The 14,987-nt window shown below is 40.4% G+C and overlaps 1 protein-coding gene and 1 long non-coding RNA gene across 6 annotated transcripts in view; one reads left to right on the top strand and one right to left on the bottom strand.

Moving 5' to 3' along the window:
- The window catches only part of LOC121023373 (zinc finger protein 28 homolog), a 47,644-nt gene that overhangs the window by 17,899 nt on the left and 14,758 nt on the right, over window positions 1-14,987 (top strand). Inside the window, exon 8 of the mRNA XM_040465189.1 lies at window positions 3,370-5,071. Coding sequence (XP_040321123.1) covers window positions 3,370-5,071 — 1,702 coding nt within the window. The remainder of the gene's footprint in view (window positions 1-3,369; window positions 5,072-14,987) is intronic.
- The window catches only part of LOC121023489 (uncharacterized), an 11,040-nt gene continuing 1,246 nt past the window's right edge, over window positions 5,194-14,987 (bottom strand). For 4 of the 5 annotated variants that reach the window (XR_005787419.1, XR_005787420.1, XR_005787418.1 and 1 more), the window contains exons 2-4: window positions 14,231-14,310; window positions 11,775-12,001; window positions 5,194-5,599 (exon numbers count right to left, since the gene is read on the bottom strand). This is a non-coding gene — a long non-coding RNA (uncharacterized LOC121023489). The remainder of the gene's footprint in view (window positions 5,600-11,774; window positions 12,002-14,230; window positions 14,311-14,987) is intronic. The other variant, XR_005787421.1, reaches the window with a different exon arrangement.

Below are 14,987 nucleotides of genomic sequence, written 5' to 3'. Positions count from 1 at the left end.
AATTTCTTTATTCATCAGCTGATGGACATTTAGGCTGTTTCCATAATTTGGCAATTGTTGAAAGCACTGCTCTAAACATTGGGGTACAAGTGCCCCTATGCATCAGCACTCCTGTATCCCTTGGGTAAATTCCTAGCAGTGCTATTGCTGGGTCATAGGGTAGGTCTATTTTTAATTTTCTGAGGAACCTCCCCACTGTTTTCCAGAGCGGCTGCACCACTTTGCATTCCCGCCAACAGTGCGAGAGGGTTCCCGTTTCTCCACATCCTCTCCAGCATCTATAGTCTTCTGACTTGTTCATTTTAGCCATTCTGACCAGCGTGAGGTGGTGTCTCAGTGTGGTTTTGATTTGCATTTCCCTGATGAGGAGCAGCGTTGAGCATCTTTTCGTGTGCCTGTTGGCCATCTGGATGTCTTCTTTAGAGAAGTGTCTATTCATGTTTTCTGCCCATTTCTTCACTGGATTATTTGTTTTTCGGGTGTGGAGTTTGGTGAGCTCTTTATAGATTTTGGATACTAGCCCTTTGATATGTTATTTGCAAATATCTTTTCCCATTCCGTTGGTTGCCTTTTAGTTTCGTTGATTGTTTCCTTTGCAGTGCAGAAGCTTTTTATCTTCATGAGGTCCCAATTGTTCATTTTTGCTTTTAATTCCCTTGCCTTTAGGGATGTGTCAAGTAAGGAATTGCTGCAGTTGAGGTCAGAGAGGTTGTTTCCCTGCTTTCTCTAGAGTTTTGATGGTTTCCTGTCTCACATTCAGGTCCTTTATCCATTTTGAGTTTATTTTTGTGCTTATTCTTATTTTTATTTTTTAAGTTTATTTATTTTTGAGAGAGAGAGAGACAGAGTGTGAGCAGGGGAGGAGCAGAGAGAGAGGGAGGCACAGAATCCAAAGCAGGCTCCAGGCTCTGAGCTGTCAGCACAGAGCCTGATGCGGGGCTCGAACTCACGAACTGTGAGATCATGACCTGAGCTGAATTTGGCACTTAACCGACTGAGCCACCCAGGCGCCCCTACATCATTGTTTTGATGGATGCCTAGTATAACAATAAATAGATATACCATGATTTACTTAACTGGTTTACTGTTAAGGATATTTGAACATTTAGGTCTTTTCCTGTTTTTACCTATAATAAGCCGTGGTCCAGTTTGTACATGATCAAAGTATACATTTTCTTTAAAAAAAAGTTTCATGGATATAATGCTATACCATTGGAACAGTATATAAGAATACCTGTTTCTAGGCATCTTCACCAGTCGCGAGTACTTTGTATTTTTTTTACTTTTTATGAAACTCCTGGGTGAAAATGGAGGTTTCGTTTCATTTGCATTTCCCCAAGTACTTGTAATGTTGAGAAATAGGCAGTTTAAATCCATTTAGAGTTCAGGGGTGCCTGGGTGGCTCAGTTGGTGAAGCGACCGACTTTGGCTCAGGTCATGATAACACGGTTCATGAGTTCGAGCCCTGTGTCGGGCTCTGTGCTGACAGCTCGGAGCCAGAGCCTGCTTCGGAGTCTTTGTCTCCTCCTCTCTGCCCCTCCCCTGCTTGTGCTCTGTCTCTCTCTGTCTTTCAATAATTAATAAATGTTAAAAAAAATTTTAAGTCCATTTGGAGTTCATATTCTGTTAATGGTGTCTTTATACTCATTTCCTACATTTCTGTTGGGTCATATTTTCTTGCCTTTATATAGTATGAATATAAACCCTGTCTCAAAAACGTGATACATTTTGTTCCCACTTTTGTGTAGCCTGTTAGTTCGCACATGCTGTTTCTTCTCACCATGCAGTAGTTTAAGTCGGGTGGTATCTTTATTCACAGAAGCTTTCGTAGAAGTCTTTATTTATGTTGACCTTTTGTTTTCCTGATAGTTTTTTCTTTTTATTAATATGTGTATCATCCATTTGTACCACATCACAAATTTGGTCTTCTTTGAGTTACTTCTTTCTTTCTTGCTCTCTTCCTATCCATGAACACAGGATGTCTTCCCATTTATGTCCTCTTGATTTCATTCAGCAATGTTTTATAGTTGCCAGCATACAGTTTTGTGCCTCCTTGGGTAAATTTATTCCTAAATAAGTCATTCTTTTAAGCTATCTTTCATGGAATCGCTTTCATAATTTCCTTTTCAGATTGTTCATTTCTAGTGTATAGAAGTACAATTGATTTTTCTGTGTTGATCTTGTATCTTATAATTTTGATGAATTGATATATTAGCTCTAATACTTTTCTCATGGATTCTTTAGGGTTTTGTATATATGGGATCACACCATTTACACATACAGTTTTACTTCTTCCTTTCTAGCTAGGATGCCTTTTCTATTTCTAATTGCTCTGGCTAGAACTTCCAGTACCGTGTTGAGTAGAAGTTGGAAAAGCAGGCATCCTTGTCTTGTTACCAATCTAAGAAGGAAAACTTTTAGTGTTTAGATGTCATTTAAAAAGAGTTTATTTTCCCTTTTTTAAGATCATTTTTCCCCCAGACATTTGACTCTCTGCATCATCTCTGCAATACCACTTTCGTCTACATGTATTTATTGAGATATAACTATACGTGCACAAATTTTGGGTGCATGCTAAGTGATTTTAGCAAAAAGACTTCAGGCATATACACTCCTCCACGTAAGCGTTAGAGTCCGAGGTAAGACATATGATTGTTCAGTTGTGTATGTGGTGTGATGAAATATAATGGTAGCGCTCATTGTTTTTGTAAAAACAGTTGCTTCAAACTGAGAACTTAAATTGCAAGGTCCTGTGCATTGATATATGGCCAGAGAAGTGTCAGGCCTGTGAAAGCATGCAGGTAGGTGTAAAAATGGTATTCTATGTCCACTGAGCTTCTGCTGTCAGTTGGTAATGTAGGTTTTGTTAAAATTAATCAAAGAAGATGCAGTTAGCAGAAACACCATTTTCTGGTTGTAGGGGAATAACCCTTCAGATAATCGTGGGAAATGTTGAAGAATAAGTTCTCCTTTTTGTGCTTTGGGTTTGCTTCTTGGAATAGCTTTTGTGATGTGATGACTGCTCTGACATTGAAGTAGGATGGACAGGGCAGGAGAGAGAGTAAAGGCAATGAATGCCAGAGAATTTTTAGGTGGTGTGATTGCAGAACGTTTTCCTAGTTCCTTTCCCCTAATATGTAACTGATTCCACAAACACTTAATTCTTTTCTACTCGCCCCTCCTAGGCTCCTGGGGCTTAGTTACATACTTTGTAGACCCCATGTTTACATGTTAGAGGCACCTAGTTTATGTGGTTTAATTAGGGTTTAATTCACCAACCACTGAATTCATTCACAATTCCCTTTTAACAAATTCCTTTTTTTTTCTAGCACACAATAAAGGAGATATTTATTTCTTGATATCTTTCAGGTCAACAATCTATACATGAGACCCAGGAATTATTTCTAAAGCAGGATTCATTTGCTGAAGTAACAGACAGAACTTCAAACACTAATTTGGAGTGTTCCACTTTCAGAGAAAATTGGGGTTCTGAGGGTGTGTTTGAAAGGAAGCTGGTAGGTCAGGAGACACAATTCAGGCAAGAGACAATCACTCATAACAAGATGCTCTCGAAGGAAAGAGAACGTACTTTTAACAAATCTGGAAGATGGTTTCATTTGGACATTTCAGAAGAGAGAGTTCATAATCATGATTCAGTTAAGAAAAATTTTCCCAAAAATTCAGTGGTAATAAGACATACAGGAATTTATGCAGGAAAAAAACTTTTCAAATGTAATGAATGTAAGAAAACTTTTACCCAGAGCTCATCCCTTACTGTTCATCAGAGAATTCATACTGGAGAGAAACCCTATAAATGTAACGAATGTGGAAAGGCCTTCAGTGACGGCTCATCCTTTGCTAGACATCAGAGATGTCACACTGGCAAGAAGCCTTATGAATGTATTGAATGTGGGAAAGCCTTCATACAGAACACATCCCTTATACGTCATTGGAGATATTACCACACTGGGGAGAAACCCTTTGATTGCATCGATTGTGGGAAAGCCTTCAGTGATCACATAGGACTTAATCAACATAGGAGAATTCATACTGGAGAGAAACCCTACAAATGTGATGTATGTGACAAATCCTTTAGGTATGGCTCATCCCTTACTGTGCATCAAAGGATTCATACTGGAGAAAAACCATATGAATGTGATGTTTGCAGAAAAGCCTTCAGCCATCATGCATCACTCACTCAACATCAAAGAGTACATTCTGGAGAAAAGCCTTTTAAATGTAAAGAGTGTGGGAAAGCTTTTAGGCAGAATATACACCTTGCTAGTCATTTGAGGATCCATACTGGGGAGAAGCCCTTCGAATGTGGGGAATGTGGTAAATCCTTCAGCATCAGTTCACAGCTGGCTACTCACCAGAGAATTCATACTGGAGAGAAGCCCTATGAATGTAAGGTTTGTAGTAAAGCATTCACCCAGAAGGCTCACCTTGCACAGCATCAGAAAACTCATACGGGAGAGAAACCATATGAATGTAAGGAATGTGGTAAAGCCTTCAGCCAAACCACACACCTCATTCAACACCAGAGAGTTCATACTGGAGAGAAACCCTACAAATGTGTCGAATGTGGGAAGGCCTTTGGTGATAACTCATCCTGTACTCAACATCAGAGGCTTCACACTGGCCAAAGACCTTATGAATGTATTGAATGTGGGAAGGCATTCAAGACAAAGTCATCCCTTATTTGTCATCGCAGAAGTCATACAGGAGAAAAACCTTATGAATGTAGTGCATGTGGCAAAGCCTTTAGCCATCGCCAGTCCCTTAGTGTACATCAGAGAATTCACTCTGGAAAGAAACCATATGAATGCAAAGAATGTAGGAAAACCTTCATCCAAATCGGACACCTTAATCAACATAAAAGAGTCCACACTGGAGAGAGATCCTACAACTACAAGAAAAGCAGGAAAGTCTTCAGGCAGAGCGCACACCTTGCTCACCCAAGAACTCATAATGGAGAGGCAACAGCACGCCCGTCTTTCCCTTCCACATCGAGTCCTGTGGATCTTCTCCCCAGGTTCCTCTGGGGTCCGCCGTCACTGTCATCACCCTAGTCTCAGTGTTATTTCAGCTGGACTGTTCCAGTAGTTCAAACACGGGCCCCTCTGTCTGTTCAGTGTGGTTTTGTTGTTTCCTTTATGAGTTCTCCACGTTGCAGTCAGCCTGATTTTTTTAAAAGTGTAAATACAGATCACTCCTCATATAAAAACTTGCGTTGGGATCCTTTAAACTGGTTAATCCGTAAGATGTGCTTAGCACGGTGCCTGGTTCATCCCAGGTGTTGAAAAAACATTGTCTGGGAACATTGAAGAGTCATCAGGGTCAGCTCTGAATAAAACAGTGCATAGAAGGAGGCCAGGAGACACCCATCGAGGTAGCTTACAGGTAGTCAGTGAGGTTTGGCCAGCAGTGGTTTAAAACTCGGTTCCATAATGTTGAGTTAGAACTGTGGCTTTCCAGCTCATCTGCATAAATGTGAGGTGATGCGACTTTATTGGTGAGGAAATTCAGCTTTACTATCCATCTGAGAACAGTCTTAGTGTAGAGAACGTGGATGAGTGGTCCGTTTGGAACAAAAGAGCTGAAACAATAAAAAAATGCAAGATTTATACGCACAAAGTTAAAACTGTTGACATGGTACTCAAGACTTAGAAAATTTGGAAAGATCTGATCTATTTAAAATCACCTGAGCTCACAAATGAACTCAAACTTTTTTTTTTTAATGTTTACTTATTCTTGAGAGAGAGAGACAATATGAGTGGGGGAGGGGTAGAGAGAGAGAGGGAGACACAGAATCCGAAGCAGGCTCCAGGCTCTGAGCTTTCAGCACAGAGACAGACGCGGGGCTCGAATCCACAAACCGCGAGATCATGACCTGAGCCGAAGTCGGACACTTCACTGACTAAGCTCCCAGGCGCCCCTATGAACTCATTAAACTTTTAAGGAACTGTCAACTGATAAGCTAAACTGATCTAAAGCAGGTCTCAGCAAACTGTGACTCACGGTCAAAGTCTCACTGACTGGTTTTGTATGGCCCATGGTCTAAAATTTTAAATGGTTGAACAAGTGAATAGAAGATTTTGTGACAACGTGAAAATTTACATTAAATTTAAATGTCAGCGTCTGTAAATAAAGTTTTATTGCCGTACATTCACACTCACTTGTTCACGTATTTCCTGTGGCTGCTTTCACTCCACAATGGCAGAGTTGAGTCAGTATTGAGGCAAGGCTCAAATATTTACTCTCTTTCCTTTTACAGAAAAAGTCTGCCAAACCCTGCTGTAGCACGGAGACTATACAAAAAGTTCTAATCATTTCTATGAGCATAATGCAACTCTCACTTCAAAAACCAGACAAACTACAAGGCAACTTATGAATAGACATAAAAAGGAATTGCTGAACTATGAGAATATGTCGGTAGAGGAGAAATCTGTTTTTCTAGATGAAATACTCAGTACTGTTAAAGTGTTTGTAAATTGTCATTCACAACAGAGTCCCCGTAGGATATGTTTACTTTGACAGTTCTAGTTGAAACAGCACAAGGAAAGCTAATGTGGCAAGCATAAGCAGGACATTTTAAAAATAGGTTTCTTAGCATTTCAGATTTTGGTATAAACTAAGACTGGTTTTTCATTATGGGGGAAATTATGTTTTGACAATTGGTTATCCATTCTGTCAAAAAAAAAAAAAAACCACACACACTTAAATTGTTGTTAACATTTCTAATTAGGAAGTGATATGCAAGAAACAACCTAAAAAAGAGGAAATCTTTCCTAACTTGGGTCCTAGAAGACATGGGCAAAAGAGTAAGTTGGCTTATACAAAGATCTAAAACTTCAGAATGGTGAAAGGCCCCCAAAAGATGTGAAAGACAATTGACAGACTAATACAAGTTATGTGACAAGTCATTTAGGAACAAAGAGCTATTGCACATACAAAGCAGTGGGAAAAAAGTGCATTCCCAACAGGCATGTCAGTTGCAGAGTTCAAATGAGTAAAGACAATCTGTAAAGTTCTTAGTCTTACTCATCAGAAAATTACAAGTTAAAACAAAATTTCTTGGCTTTCCGATGGATTTCAGTCTAACATTTGGATAATATCCACTATTGGCATCAGTGTGGGCAAACAGATACTTGATCATCAGCAGTGTCAATCGGTCTCCTGTCTTTCAGGATGGCAATATAGTATGACCTACCAACATTATAAATGTGCATTCCTTTTGCAACAGTAACTCTGGATCTAGGAGTGTTGTCCCGTTGGAATAAATAGATGTAAATAATGTTGATTGCAGAATTGTTGTAATTATGATAAATTGGATTTCAGCATCCTGCCAAGCAGGTTCATTAAATTGTGATTATCCAATACTGTATTGTCTGGTTAGAAGAAAGATATTAAATTCTATGTATGCCTCTATGGAGAGTTGTCCATCCACAATATATTAAAAGAAACATGCGACTTGCAAAACCTAATATGTAAACTCATCTTGTAGCCATAGAGTCAAAATTAATATTGGATATATATATGTTTGCGTGTATATGTGTGTGTGTGTGTGTGTGTATACATGTTTTTTCAGTATAAATGTTGAAACCTTTTTTGTCTTTTTTTGTATTATAAAGTATTTTTTTAATGTGTATTCATTTTTGAGAGAGAGAGAGACAGCATGAGCAGGGGAGGGGCGGAGAGAGAGGAAGACACAGAATCTGAAGCAGGCTCCAGGCTCTGAGCTGTCAGCACAGAGTCCAATGTGGGGCTTGAACGCATGAACCATGAGATCATGACCTGAGCCAAAGTCAAAGGCTTAACCAACTGATCCACCCAGGTGCCCCAAATCTGTTTTTTGTCTTTCGCACACCCACTTCTAGCTCTTTGTTGGCACGTTCCCTTTCTTCATTCTGTGGTGCTCTGGTGAACTGCCAGTCACACGTGGCTGCAATTAAGCCAATCAGATTTCCCATTTGTGGTTTGGAGACACAGGGACAGGAGCAGGGCCAATGTTCAGCCTTGCATAGTCGGTGTCCATTGTGATGGGCTGGGGCCCTTGTACTAGCGGAAGGAAGTACCATCGTTGGAAGTGAGCCATTTTTTGACAGCAGCCTGAAGATTTCTGCACCCCTACATGCCAGTCTGATCCACTAAAACCATTCCTGTCCAGGTTTTTAAATCTGTGAAGTACTTGGTATTCTTCCAATATTTAACTTCTGGGGCGCCTGGGGTGGCTCAGTGGGTTGGGCGTCTGACTCTTGATCTCAGCTCAGGTCTTGATCTGAGGGTCGCCAGTTTGGGCCTTGTGTTGGCCTATACACTGGACACGAAGCCTACTTAAAAAAACATATTCTAATTTTAAGTTAAAATCTGCTTTTTTTGTTCCCAAAGCTAGCCCATGTGGCAACTGATACTAGAAAATGATTATCAGGGGCGCCTGGGTGGCTCAGTCAGTTAAGTGTCTGACTTTGGCTTAGCTCATGATCTTACAGTTTGTGAGTTTGAGCCCCTCATCGGGCTCTCTGTTGTCAGCATGGAGCCTGTTTTGGATCCTCTGTCTCCTTTTCTCTCTGCCCCTCCCTTATGTGCTCACTCTCAAAAATAAATGAACTTAAAAAAAAAAAAAAGAAAAAAGAAAATGATTATCAATAGGGAAGCAGAATATTAAGGATCGCTGAGATAGATCAAAAGATGAGAAACTTTTGTTTTGTATTAGGAATGGCTATTCTTTTTTCAATTTTATTTTAACTCCAGTGTAGATAATATACAGTGTTATAGTAGTTGCAGATGTACAATATAGGTACTCAACAGTTCTATCCATTGCTCAGTTCTCATCAAGAGAACCGTGCTCTTAATCCCTTTTATCTATTTCACCCATCCTGCCAGCCACCTCCTTGGTGGTAACCATTGGTTTAAGAGTATTTCTTGGTTTGTCTTTTTTCCTTTTGCTCATTTGTTTTGTTTCTTAAATTCCTCACATGAGTGAAATTGTGGCATTTGTCTTTCTCTGACTTATTTCACTTAGCATAAACTGTCTAGTTCCATTGTGTCATTGCACATGGCAAGATTCCATTCCTTTTGATGGCTAATATTCCATTGTGTGTGTGTGTGTGTGTGTGTGTGTGTGTGTGTGTGTGTATACATGTTCTTTACCCATCCACCTATCAGTGGACACAGGCTGCTTCCATAATTTGACTACAGTAAATAATGCTGCTATAAATACAGTGATGCATTCAACCCTAGGAAAGGCTGTTATTAATTTTTTTTTCAACGTTTATTTATTTTTTTTTTGGGACAGAGAGAGAGCATGAACGGGGGAGGGGCAGAGAGAGAGGGAGACACAGAATCGGAAACAGGCTCCAGGCTCCGAGCCATCAGCCCAGAGCCTGATGCGGGGCTCGAACTCACGGACCGCGAGATCGTGACCTGGCTGAAGTCGGACGCTTAACCGACTGTGCCACCCAGGCGCCCCATTAATTTTTTTAATAATTATTTTTGAGAGAGAGAGAGAGAGAGAGCAGGTGAGGGGCAGAGAGAAGGGAGAGCACGAGAATCCCAAGCAGGCTCCCTTCTGTCAGGGCAGAGCCAGACACAGGGCTTGATCCCACGAACAGCAAGATCATGGCCTGAGTGGAAATCAGGAGTCAGACACTTAACCAACTGAGCCACTCAGGCACCTCAGAAAGGCTCTCTTTGATAGGGGAGGATTATAAGCCCATGGCACATTAATGATTAGGTAGCTCTTAGCAACAATGAAAGGCGATGAGGAATCCTAGTCCAAAAAGCATGTGTGATGCTTGTTTATAATGAAATTAGATCATTAAAAGGCCACTTGAAATTGTGGCCTTAAACAAAGAGTTAAATCAAGGCCTTTTTGTGATTATGTTGGGAATCATCTTACTCTCTAACCATGAAAGCCACAGTGGGTCCAGTTAGTTGTTGAGCTATGATTTTTTACTGAATCCCAACTTGTCATGTCTCTTAAATGAAACTGAAGTCTTAAGAAAGATCTGAATCTATGTTGTTAAAATGGAGCCATCATGAAAGATTCAAGCATCTTATAAAACTTTGAATTCTCTCAAGCCTTAAGAAACCTCCCTACTCATCCTCCTTGCCATATCTCCCTTGTGACAGAAGACAAAAGAATTCAGGGGTTTAAAATGCTGGCTTGGGTTATTTATGTCTAAGTCTCTGGCTCACCTTTTGCAAGTTCCCCTGTCAGGGGCCGGTAGCCTTTCCATGTTCTTTTGACGTGAAGCACTAACATCTTAAAATTTTCCTCAAGCCTCCTCCTTTATGTATTGGGACTTCTCATGACAGATTGCATTTGAAAAGGGAGTACTGAAATATGTCATGTGTTGTAGCTGAATTACAGGGTAACTGTTAGCCACAGGAAGAAAATGAAATCGTTGTAATAAACCGCAGAACTCCAAGGATGTTCTGATACTTGATCTTTCCACCATATTTAATCATTGATCCCCAGGGTTGAAACCGCATTAAGGTTTTGTTTTAGTTAAAAACACTTCATGGCATGGCTGTCAAGTCCCACACAGACTTGTGTCAATAGAAAAAGGACTGAGTAGGGGCACCTGGGTGGCTCAGTCGGTTGAGCGGCCGACTTCAGCTCAGGTCATGATCTCACAGCTCGCGAGTTCGAGCCCTACGTCAGGCTCTGTGCTGGCAGCTCGGAGCCTGGAGCCTGCTTCGGATTCTGTGCCTCCCTCTCTGCCCCAACCCACTCGCATTCTACCTCTTTCTAAAAAATAAACATAAAAAAAAAAAAAAAGAAAAAGGACTGAGTACTCTTGAATGAGTGTAACAAAAACCACTATGAACATTTCCACTGGAATTCCTAAAAGACTTGCATTTATACATGTAGTTTATAGCAGGTCTGGTCACCAAAAACCTGTAATGATTATTTACCAAGGTCCTGGGTATTTGTTAATGCTACCTGTGTTATGACTAGATGACCACCCCTTTTTTTATTGTCTGGAGTTGATTCTGGAATGGGAATATCCAGGTATGTTCTACATTACCCAGCCACTCTTGCTTCTAGTTATGGCTATTAGACTAATCTTCAGTGTGGTTTGGATAGGAGTATGTCAATTGGGGCTTTGTTATGATGCGGCTGTATGGTCCAGCTGAAAGAAGAATCTTGATAGCATGGAATGGCGAAACTGCAATATGGAAGAACTCCAGGCCCCTAAACTACTACTTGGATGAAAGCCATCAGTCACTGAAGAACACCAGCAATGGATTATTATGTGAGTGAAAAATTAACTCATATGGGTTAAGTTAATGACATGGTGTTTTTGTTGTATTTTTAATTTTTAATTTTATTTTTTTAATTTACACCCAAGTTAGTTAGCATATGGTGCAACAATGATTTCAGGAGTAGATTCCTTAATGCCCCTCCCCTATTTAGCGCATCCCCCCTCCCACAACCCCTACAGCAACCCTCTGTTTGTTCTCTATATTTAAGACTCTTTTATGTTTTGTCCCCCTCCCTGTTTTTATATTATTTTTGCTTCCCTTCCCTTATGTTCATCTGTTCTGTGTCTTAAAGTCCTCATATGAATGAAGAATGACATGGGTTTTAATAACAGTAGTTACTGTCATTCTAATCCCTGTGATATCCATGACTACTAAGAGAATCCCTATTTTAACTTACTGTATCATAGAGTTTAAGAGGTACAGTGGCAAATTAGTTAGCTATTGTGTATCAAATTACACTAAAGCATAGTGGCTTAAAACAAACATGTTTATTATCTCACTCTTTGGGTAAGGAGTCCAGGTGTGGCTTAGCTGGGTGCCTCAATTCCCACAAGGCTGCAGGCAGGTTGTTAGCCAGTGCGACATTCACCTGAAGCCTTCATGGGAGGATAATCATCTTGCAGACGTACTCATTTAAACTGTTGGCTGGGTTGGGGTCCTTGCTGGCTTTTGTCTGGACACATCAATTCTTTCCACATGGACAGCTCACAACATGGCAGCTGGCTTCCTTGAAAGTGAGCAGGCCAACATCAATCATCACCAGGGAAGTACAAATCAAAACCACAATGAGATCCCACCTCACACCTGTCAGAATGGCTAACATTAACAACTCAGGAAACAAGAGATGTTGGTGAGGATGTGGAGAAAGGGAAATTCTTTTGCACTGCTGGTGGGAATACAAACTGGTGTAGCCACTAGGGAAAACAGTATGGCGGTTCCTCAAAACGTTAAAAATAGAACTACCCTACAACCCATCAATTGCACTACTAGGTATTTACCCAAAGAATACAAAAATGCTGATTCGAAGGGACATATACACCCCAATGTTTACAGCAGTACTATCAACAATAGCCAAAGTATGGAAAGAGCCCAAATGTCCACTGACTGATGAATGGATAAAGAAGATGTGGTATATATATATTTATATACCCCCCACACACAATGGAATATCACTCTGCGAAGGAAAATAATGAAATCTTGCCATTTGCAACTACATGGATGGAACTAGAGGGTATTATGCTAAGGAAATAAGCCAGTCAGAGAAAGACAGATACCATATGATTTTACTCATATGTGAAATTTAAGAAACAAAACATGGACATAGGGGAAGGGAAGGAAAAATAAGATAAAAACAGAGAAGGAGGCAAACCATAAGAGATTCAGAACTATAGAGAAAAACTGAGGGTTGCTGGCGGTGCCTGGATAGCTCAGATGGTTAAGTGACTGACTCTTGATTTCAGCTCACGTCATGATCTCACAGTTCATGGGTTTGAGTGTGGAGCCTGCTTCAGATTCTCTGTCTCCCTCTCTTTCTGCCCCTCCCCCACTCACATTCTCTCTCTCTCAAAAATAAATAAACATAAAAAAATAATAAGTACAACTGTACTTAATGTTTTCACTTTGACACTAAAAATAAGACAAGTACATCCAGTATTGCTCCTACCAAATAGCATGGTACTGGAGGTCCAGCCATCCCGTAAGGAAAGAAAGAACTAAGAGACGCAGTGATAGGGAGAGAGTAGATATAACTGATAGATATGAAGATTTACCTATAAAAACCAATTAGATATGAAGATTTACCTATAAAAACCAATTAGAACCTGTAAGGGCATTAGCAAGAGTGCTAGATTGACAGTCACCTTACATAATCAATATTTTGTTTCCCCTTTTCTTTATGTCATCTTTGGTTTTAATTGAGACTTTTATATTATTATTTTCTCCCTTAGGTGTCTTTTCCCCTCTGGCAATCCTCCAAGATTTTATCTTTAATTTTTCTGCATCCTGAATATGATATGCCTAGGTGTATATATTTTTTGTATATATTTGTCCTGCCATGGTATTGTCTATGCTTCCTGGATCTGTGGCTTGGTGTCTGTCATTTTAATTTTAGAAACCTCTCAGCTGTTATTACTTCAAATATTTCTTTTCCTTCCTTCTATTGGTATTACAATTATGCATATGTTATACCTTTTGTAATTGTCCCATGGTTCCTGGATATTCTGATGGTTGTTATTTTGGTACTCTTTTTTAAAAGTTTTATTTATTTTGAGAATTGGGGGGGGGGGGGGAATCCCAAGCAGGCTCTGAACAGTGAGATCATGACTTGAGCCTAAATCAAGAATCCAATGCTCAACTGACTGAGCCACCCCAGGCACCCCCTGAGTGTTTTTCATTCTTTTTTTCTCTTTGTATCTCAGTTGGAAGAGTTTCTATTGGCATGTCCTCAAACTCACTCACTCTTTCCTTAGCTGTATGCAGTCTATTAAGGGGAAGGGGAACTATTGTATAATCTTATGATTAAATCTCAGCTTTTCAGTGGGCTTGAGCACTTGGACTCTGACCTTCAGAAGTGCTTCTTAGCCTTTACTGAGGCAGAAAGACTAGAGAGGCTGGACCTGTCCAAATGCCTTCCCTCAAGTCCAAAAAGGCTCTGGTATGTAGTTTTCCTAAGTGCAGGGTTTTGTTATGGAAAATGCTCTGAGTGTACTACAAAATGTTTACTTTTCCCCTCCCCTTGCCCAAAACTCAAGAAGATTCCCCCACCCTGACCTTTAGCGTTAAAACTTGGTGGAGTTCCTGGAGGTAAAATCCATGAAAGTAGGAGAGCCCATCTAGGGCTCCAGGAGTTTAAACTCACAATGTAGTCCACACTAAACCTCCAGTTCACCAAAATTACCAGTGAAGAGTGTGTAACAGTTTATGATTCCAGCAGCTTCTGCTTCAGGTAAGCTCATACCTGCCATGATTTTCAGTATTTGCCGCTTTTTCCAAAATTTGGGGTGTGGTTTCCTTTGTGACTTCTATTTTCTGATGGGTCTTAAAAAAAAAAGTTGTTGATTTTCAGTTTGTTTAATGTTTTTCTTGTGAAGATGTCAGTGAAGGTTTCCAACTCTTTATACATTACTTCTAAAATGGAGAATATCAGGGGTGCCTGGGTGGCTCAGTCGGTTAAGCAGCCAACCTCGGCTCAGGTCATGATCTCACCGTTGGTGAGTTCGAGCCCTGCATCGGGCTCTGTGCTGACAGCTCAGAGCCCGGAGCCTGCTTTGGATTCTGTGTGTGTGTATCTCTCTCTCTCTCTCTGCCCCTCCCCCACTCATGCTCTGTCTCTCAAAAAAATGAATAAATGTTAAAAAGTTAAAATAAAATGGAAACTATCAGCATCGTCTTTATCTGATTCTAACCACAAATTATTACCAACACTAAGCTTCCATTTACAGTTACTTAAAGATGGCGTCGTCGCAGCTACAATTCACTTCATGGCGGGGTCCACAAAGTCAGAGAGATTGGATCCTGGAAAACCAGCGCCTCGATGGGGCTGTATTGCTTTGAGTGACGGGATGTGTCTGAGAGTGGCTTAAGTTGGGAGTGTTAGGTAGTGGACCAGCCTCTGCACACTTGGGAATTTTATTTCGTTACACACACACATACACAGTAACAAATCACAAGGGCACAAAACAGTCAAAACTCAGACACACACACACACACACACA

The sequence above is a fragment of the Herpailurus yagouaroundi genome, unplaced genomic scaffold, assembly GCF_014898765.1.
Source record: "Herpailurus yagouaroundi ecotype Mexico unplaced genomic scaffold, PumYag 557, whole genome shotgun sequence".
Lineage (NCBI taxonomy): Eukaryota > Metazoa > Chordata > Mammalia > Carnivora > Felidae > Herpailurus > Herpailurus yagouaroundi.
Note: the sequence above shows the minus strand (reverse complement) of the source record. Positions and strands in the feature narration are given on the sequence as shown.